General features: G+C 39.9%; 1 protein-coding gene across 2 annotated transcripts in view; it reads left to right on the forward strand.

Moving 5' to 3' along the window:
- ANGEL2 (angel homolog 2) overlaps positions 1–8,248 on the forward strand; it is a 10,647-nt gene extending 2,399 nt beyond the window's left edge. The window contains exons 4-8 of one of the 2 annotated variants that reach the window (XR_002111751.2): positions 859–1,280; positions 2,660–2,786; positions 3,457–3,517; positions 5,380–5,584; positions 7,755–7,875. Coding sequence is in view for 1 of the 2 variants with exons in the window: in XM_031552362.1 (XP_031408222.1) it covers positions 859–1,280; positions 2,660–2,786; positions 3,457–3,517; positions 5,185–5,348; positions 7,755–7,909 (929 nt within the window). In the remaining variant the exon portion in view is untranslated. Of the gene's footprint in view, positions 1–858; positions 1,281–2,659; positions 2,787–3,456; positions 3,518–5,184; positions 5,349–5,379; positions 5,585–7,754 lie in introns of both variants that reach the window. The other variant, XM_031552362.1, reaches the window with a different exon arrangement.
- Positions 8,249–8,471: the final 223 nt, after the last annotated feature.

Raw genomic sequence — 8,471 nt, forward strand, 5'->3', positions numbered from 1 at the left:
TTTTTTTTTTTTTTTTCCCCTCCCCCAACATGAATAGAGAAGAACATGGTTGGTATCTTAAACTATTTTAATGCTTATACACTGTGAAAGGTATTAGACCAAATTTTCCGCAGTATTTAAACTGAAGTTGGGACAGAATGCCTCTTGTGTTCACTCTCCTTACTGAACCATATTTTGAAGCTTTCACTAGTAAAGTCTAATGATTGCTAGTGATACTTGATAACTTATGTATCGTTAGTTATGTTAAATAATTTCTCATTTAAAGAACACCAGATAAATACCGTATTAAAAACTTACATTTTTACATTTCTTGCTGAAATTTATTTGGGGCAGTTAATACCGAACTATTTCCTGACTTGAGATGGCAGCTCAATGCCATCTTAAAGCAATTATTTTTGGAAAACAAGAGTTACTGGGGATGATCCTCATCAACTTGAAAGATAAACAGGAACTAAGTTTTACATAAGTTTCTTTTTATTGGGACCCAGCTGTTTTGGTATTGCTGTCAGAAGCCACTCAGGTCCGAGTTTCTCTTAGGGAGTTTGCGACGGATATTGTTTAGGAACTCTGTTTTTAGCTTTGTATTTAGTGACACCAAATACTTCCCATTAAAGTCATCTGTCCTTCAAAACAACATAAGCATCAGAAAATTTAACCTCAAAAGATGCAGAGTTCAATGATGAACATTAAAGAAAGGAATGTAAAGAGTGCGGTGAACTTCCCTCAGGCTTCTGTACTGCAGACTGAGTCTTTACTGCTGTGGGAGGGGAAAAAGTAGTGTGAAATGTAACTTTTTTTTTTTTAATGAGTCTGTATTTTTACAATAGTATTCTATGTTTTTAATTACTTTTCTTGCAGGATATCACTGTGAGTATAAAATGCGGACAGGAAGCAAACCTGATGGCTGTGCTATTTGCTTCAAAACTTCCAAATTTAGGCTGATCTCATCAAATCCCGTGGAATTTTTTCGCCGGGATATTCCACTCTTGGACAGGGACAACGTTGGACTAGTCTTACTTTTGCAGCCTAAATTTCCATGTAAAACTAATGCTGCCATCTGTATAGCTAATACACATCTGCTGTATAACCCGAGGAGAGGGGATATCAAACTGACCCAACTTGCAATGCTCCTGGCAGAGATTGCTAGTGTTGCCCCTCAGAAGAATGGTATCTTCTGCCCAATTATCATCTGTGGTGACTTCAATTCTGTTCCTGGTTCTCCACTGTACAGATTTATAAAGGAAGGGAAGTTAAATTATGAAGGACTTGCTATAGGGAAGGTAAGCTTTTCATTTTTTACCTGGAAAAAAGTTGATTCTGATTAAAGAGAATTGATAGAAATTTGCTGTGGAGTTAAGCCTGGGTTTGTTAGCTGTGCCTTACAGGATGTTGTATCTGCCTCTATCACTCTAAAATGAAAAATCTGCCAAACAAATTAATTGTTCTTAAAATGCAGTTATCCACAGGATGATTGTATCACTGTTTCTCAGTGCTCTGGTCTTTAAGCAGGAGAAAATAACCACTTAATCAATTACTGTTCTCTCTGAGAAGATGACTTTTGTTTTAGATGAGCTTTGAATTACAGTGGTTAGAAAAACTGTAAAAATCAAATATGGGATTGGGTGCTGAGGCTAAACTGTTTCAGGTTAGATGGTTTTCTTCATAAATTCTTGTGTGCCATAGCTCTTGGGTATGTCCAAAGCTATTCAATAGGAAGCACAGAACTGTGTACAATGAGAAAATAGGAAAACAGCCCCATGGTGTTTGTTGGCAGTGGGTAGTTGTTTTTAGCCCATCTTTGTCCTTACTTGATCCCAGAAGAATAAGCATAAAAAGATGAAATAAGATTCTGCTAGTGAGATGTCTATACTCAGTCCTATTACACTGCAAACAGTGTTCTCAGTAATCTCTCAGCTTTGTGTCACAACAGCTCCCTTAGAAAATTAGGTAGCTGCAAAAAAACCATGATAGGAGTAAACAAAGGGGATGTACGTTCTGATGAGACCTCACTGGAGTACTGGGTTCGGCTCCGAGCCCCCAGCACAGGAAGGATGTGCACCTGTTTTAGTGGTGCAGAGGAGAGCATGAGGATCTCAGAGGGCTGGAGCACCTCTCTTGTGAAGAGAAGCTGAAGGAGTTGGGCTGGTCAGCCTGGAGAAGAGAAGGCTGCAGGGAGACCTCGTGGCCCTTCAGTGTTTACAGGGGTTCAACAAGAAAGATGAGGAGAAACACTTTATCAGGGAGTGTAGCGATAGAACAAGAGGTAATGACTTTAAACTGAAAGAAGTTAGGTTTAGATAAAAGCTTTTCACAGAGAGGGTGGCAAGGCAGTGGTACAGCTGCCCAGAGAAGTTGTGGTGCCCCATTCCTGCAGGCACTCATGGCCGGGTTGGATGGGCCCTGGGCAGCTGAGCTGGTGGCAGCCCTGCCCATGGCTGGGGGCTGGGCCTGGGTGATTTTTAAGGCCCCTTCCAACCCAAGCTGTTCTATGATCAGGAGCATTTACTGTTTTTTATAATGGCTTGTCAAGTCTCTATAAAAGATTTATTCTAGGGGGCTGTGTTTTGCTTACGTTTTTAATGTACAGAAAATGTGTGGTCACGTCAGGGTCTTTTTTTTAAATCAAATTTCTTCTGAAAAAGCATGTTGTCTTTCTTAGGTCTCTGGACAAGAACAGTTTCCAAGGGGACAAAGAATCTTATCTATTCCAATTTGGCCCAAAAAATTAGGTATTTCACAAAACTGTGTGTATGAAATAAAACAGCAGCAAAAAGAAGAAGATGCAGGTCAGTTTCGGGATTGATGGATTTTGTGGTCCTTTGAAAGAATCCTTCAGGAAGCACTGAAAAACAGATAATCTTTTTTAGTAGAAGGGGAAAAAAATAGCCTTGAGCTTGCACAAACTTATTGTTGGGCTTGTTTGAGTGTAAGGCTATTTGTTCACGTATGCACTTGCAAATTTGAATATTGTACAAGATAAGCATTTCCAGATTTAAATCTTTGAGAAGACACAGAATTTGCCAGTCAGGAAGTGACAGATAATCACATCAGGATTACTGTGTTTGCATCAGGACAACTGCTTGTGCTGTGACAGGGAGAAGAGAGAGGAATGCAGCATGTAGCATCAGCCTACATTCTGCTCCAGTGTTCATGTATTACAGTAGGAGTATCTCATGAGACAAATGGGAAAAGAAAGTGATTCCTTGTTGAACGTTATGGCATCTTTCATCCACCTTTTGTGTTTGTCAGACAAAACAATTTGAAATAATGTGATGTAGGGAATCTAAATAATGGAACGCAATTATTTAGTCCAGTTTTGTGAATTGTACCTTGCTTGCCGCAAGAAATAAACTTATACTTAGAGATATTCAGATATTCTGTTGTAGCTTTTCAATATTATAGTCTCACCTACATCCTACTTTTTAAATGTAAACTGAATGTATTTTTATTTGACAGGAGAAAAAACAGAGGAAGCAACATCGGATAACACCAAAGAGATTGTAATAGCATCTGAAAAGTATGTGTTGTTAGGGAAAAGGTGCATTCCTTTGACTGGATCTTGGATATTTTGGAGGGGTGGGGGACTGTATATTGGTTTTGTTTGTAGACCAAACTTATATTTGATTTCAGACATGGATATGAGATGCACACTGATCCCAATCTGTCCATCTGGCAAAATAATCAGTAGACTGCTGTGAAGAAACAGGTGTTTGTTTGTTTGTTTTAAAGGAAGAATATACTTGCATTTACCAAACTGGGAAAAGCATGTAAAATAAAGCAAAAAAGGAGGAAGCTCCTTTAATGGTCTATGTGTGATGTCAGGCTCTAAGTTAGCCAGGTCTTATCAGAATCAAAAAGGCAAGGAATAACTGTTCTGAGGAAGGGAATCGATAACAGTACAGAAAATGGAATGCTACAGTGTAAATAAATCTGTAGCATGCCACATGTTGCAGACTGCCTGCAGGTTTTTGCTTCATCTCATAAGGGAAATGAAGTAACAAGGATGATCAAAGTCATTGGAATAGCTTTGATCTGAAGAGTGACTAAATGGACTTGGGTCTCTTGATTTAGGAAAAAAAAAAAAAAAAGAAAGCTGGGAGGGGATTAACTGGAAAATCATTTAGGGCTAGCAGAACTTGAGCAAATATTGAAGGGTTAAGTAGAGAATGTACTCACTGTGACAAATTTCCAGGCAGTAGATATAAAACAGACAAACACTCTTCGCTTTCAGCAGAAATAAAACCAACTGCTAAACAACGCTGCACAAGTACTTGAGCAGTGGTAAGGAAAACTCATAGAAGAAAAAGCTTATTGGTGTAGATGCAATGATTGTTGGCGAGGCTGTCAGTCACAGGATTGCTGAATGTTTAACCAGTTCTCACTCCCTGCCTAACCATTTGGCACTGGCTGGTGTCAGGCTGTTAGGGCAGGCTGTAGTGTCTCAGGAAAGCTGCACTTCTGCTAAACGTAGATGGAAAAGGCCATCAAAATGCAGGATGCAGAAGTCTACAGAAGCTGCAACGTATAACTGTTGGCACTAGAATCAGTTGAAAAGAGGAACTTATTCCCCATCCACTTCTAGAGCAGAAATTGCTACTTTCTTGTATTGTACCCACTGCCATCCAGGCTGATTTAATTGTAAAAACAATAGCAAAACATTTTATTTTAACCAGAACATATAGCAGATTAGGTTTAAAATGCAGCCATGCAGGGCGAGGAAGGTACAGCTGAGGAAAGGGTAATTTGCTGAGCCAATGGAGCAAATGGCTGGGATAGAGAGAAGAGCTCTTCTGCTGAAAGGTGCAATTGTGCCTTTTTCTTTTAGAATTGAATAAATGCATGAGATGATGAGGACCAGACTGGCTGCTGCTGAGGAAAGGCAGAACAGCAGCCTGAGTAGAGGAAAGTTTAACTTGAAAACACTTGAGTTTTAGTTCAGGGGAAAAAAAAACACATTGATTTCTTTACATACAGTAGGGCCCTGGTTTCATAGCCAGTCCCTTTCTTATAAACTATTCTTACATAAACATTTCTAGCACAAAAAGTGATGAGATTGATTGCTTAAGGAAAACACCAGTTTGCTTGCATATCCAGATGATTATTTTGTTTGAACGAGAAACCATTTGATGGCTTTTTCTAGGAAATGCAAGAAAATAAAATGTTTTTCTTTTGATTCCTGTCTAGATTGTCTTCAAAATTGCAGCACCGTTTTAAGTTGTCTTCAGTCTATTCTCACTACTTCCCTGAAAATGGGTTGCCAGAAGTAACAACTTGTCACTCCCGAAGCGCAGTCACTGTGGATTATATTTTCTATTCTGCAGCAAATGATGATTCTGTTGCCCAACCAGGTAAAGAAACCAACTTTTAATTATTTTTCAGAGATGCTAAAAGGGAACTTCTGGATCCGGTTGTAAGGGAAACGTGATAATTTGATCCATATCGAGTACCTCAGAGGTATGGCTGCCTTGTCAACCTACCACAGCTGGAATGTCACACAGGGCAAACTCTTTCACCTAGAGAAACATTCCTGTAGTTACCATCTCAGCATGGAAACCAAGAGCTAAGGCTACAGAAAATCAGTGATGTAAGTAGCACTTGGAAAATACTGTTGACGGTAACTCACGGAGGATCTTAGTGGCCAGACCTACAACAAAGTAGTTTTTCCAGTCATTCAGTCAATAAAATGGCAATTCATGACACGTGCCAAAGCTGCTAAATGAACTGCTTCCTAGAAAATTACTTTTCAGATAGTCTTGGTGTAATTAATGTCAAGTGAATGGCCTTTCCTCTGAGAGGAGGCACAGGCAGATGCCCAGTTATCACTCTCCTGCTTGCAGTTGCAGCTAAAACTCACCAGATGGTGCAAGAAAGACGCAGTGCCTCTGTGGGTGCCTGTCTTGGTGGGGAACTGCACTGCTTTGATGGTAGTTGTGTGTTAGTGTGGTGCTCCTGAGCAGCAGACTTTTCATGTCACAGTTAGCTGCGTGTCTTATGCCATTGTCAGACATGAGTGCACGACGCAGTGCCATCAGATAAATGGCTCTGCAGAACTCTGAGCAAAGAAACCTGGATTCTACTGCTCCCAGTGCAGATTGCCATTGATTTTTATGAATTGCCATTATTCTTGGTAACTGAAATGAAAACTGCACCTTCATCTCTCATACTTGGGGTCTAGATCATTAACATTCATTGAGTGAATGTACTGAAGTCTCGCTTGTCGTAACGCGCACAGCAAATGAAAAGCTTCTCTAGAAAAGAGTCTCTAAATAGCTCCTGAATTGTGTGCAATCTGAGTGCTCTGTGACTTAAAAAATTATGGTATGCTTAGCTAAGAACTTAGTTTGGTGTTCTGGAAATGTTTCTGTGAAAAGGGAGTTAGTACTTACCTGGGTCCTGCAGGATTTGATTTGGTTGCTTCCAAAGTGCATGCCCTGAGCTGGCATGAATCACTGCATACAGACCACGCTCTCTGTAGCAATGAACTGCTGCTTTGTAGAAGTGCAGGTGCTGCCAAAATAATACATTTGGCTCATGAGCTGAGCAGACGTGCTCTAAGGACACTGAGACATTTTTGCAGCAAGAAGGATTTCCTTCACGGCAGCAGTAAGCAGCTGCTGAGTTGTCAGAGACCTGGTAAGCTAGCAGTTTGCAAAGGGGGTGAAGCTCCTGAACTCTGCAAGGAGTTTAATAGTTGCTGGGTGATCCTTTACATAGTTCTACTTGTAAGCCAGCCCTTAAAAGGTTCAGCTGGAAGTTCTGAAATCAGCTGATCATACACATTCATTTCATACACATTTTTGTCAAAGTTGCAGCTGTTTTGGGCCATTCCTGAAAAGCACTCAGCTCCCTCTGTAGTATCTCTGTGCAACAACAGGTAGGGGTGCAGAATAGTCAGAATAGTCTGCTCTCTCAAGGAGACAGCTCAAGAAGTCTAGAAGTTTGATGCAACACGAAGGATCTCATTCTTAACAGAATTTCTTAATGCAAAAAAAAAGCTTCTTGCTGCTGCTGCTGGCTTTGTGGTTTGTTTGTTCATTTGTTTTTAATGAGGACACATTAATAACATAATGTAATGCGTAATAATAATAATAAGGTTGTAAAAGGCTGTCATTCGTCTTCCCCTCTTCCATGACCAATGTGATGCTTTTACTTTGGGGAGGGGGCTGGTACTTTTAAGATTTATTTTAAGGCTATGATGGAAAGTTAGCAGGAAACACTGGGAAAGACCCATTTCTTATGATGAGCAATTAGGAATGAAGATGCCAAAATGCTTTTATCCTCAGCAGAGAGAGTACTGTCTGCCTGCTGGAGAACTGCATGCTTGAGGATACAGAAATACTATGTGTACCAGTAAATCTCATGAGATTCTTAATTCTGCAAATGTCAGCTCTGTACAGCCATGGTGCTGCACTAAGGAATAAGACTGGATTGTATGAGGTTTTTTTCAGGGAAGCTACAATGGACAAATAAATCCCTTTCCCTTATTAATTACCTCAACTCCCCCTCCTGCAAAGTGGAGGGGCTGTGTCCTTCTGAGTATTGCAGCTCTTGTGGGAGCAAGCCCTTCTGTGTGGGAACAGTAATAAATTGAAAGAATTCCAAAGCATCTTGTTTGGTTATTGTTCCATACAAAACCACAGACTGTCATGTTCTGTTCTTTCTGAAAATGTATGAATGCCATCTATTACTTTTTTTTTTTTCCACTTTTCAGTTTAGTCTACACTGAATGTTTTTGTCTGTTTGTTTTCACTTAGGAACGGAGGATTCTCTTCATGGAGGTCTGAAGCTCCTCAGAAGGTTGGCACTTCTAACAGAGAAAGATCTCTGGACTGTTAATGGTCTTCCCAATGAAAATAACTCCTCTGACCACCTGCCATTGCTTGCAGAGTTCAGGCTCATTGAACGGTAACACCCAAAGGACTTTCCATGTAGCTACAGTTACTCCCACCTTCTCTCTTAATGTGATTTATATTTTTTAAAGTTAGTTTAAGCACTGCTGGTTCGGTTTAAATATTTTGCTTGCATGCTGATTTGGTAGTGCTGGGTAAAGTAGACTTTTTAAAGAGACTTTTTTTAAGAGTTTGATTACTTTATGAAGTCTTTGAGGCAAAAAAAAAAAAGTTTACATGAGCTTCCCCTTTGATAATGGAAAACATCTGTGCCAGTCTTAAAATGGCATTATTTTTCACAGAAATGCTGTAAATGGTCTTTACTGTAAATCTGAGTAAAATGGATTATTCTCTGAGAACTGTGCATTTCTTCAATTAAAGGGGAGAGTTTGTGCATGTCAAATTTTGTAATGAGCTGAAAATATTATTTTATTATGGAGTTCCTTTTGAGCCACGTTCATCTCAGTACTTCTGCAAAGGAATTTAACAGGAGAAGATAGGTAAGGTAGGACTTGAGCAGCCCTTGTCTGGCACTCAGAGAAGTATGTGCTTAAAGCCTCAGCTCTTTCCCAGGACAGGTTT

Source organism: Meleagris gallopavo, chromosome 2 (assembly GCF_000146605.3).
Source record: "Meleagris gallopavo isolate NT-WF06-2002-E0010 breed Aviagen turkey brand Nicholas breeding stock chromosome 2, Turkey_5.1, whole genome shotgun sequence".
NCBI lineage: Eukaryota > Metazoa > Chordata > Aves > Galliformes > Phasianidae > Meleagris > Meleagris gallopavo.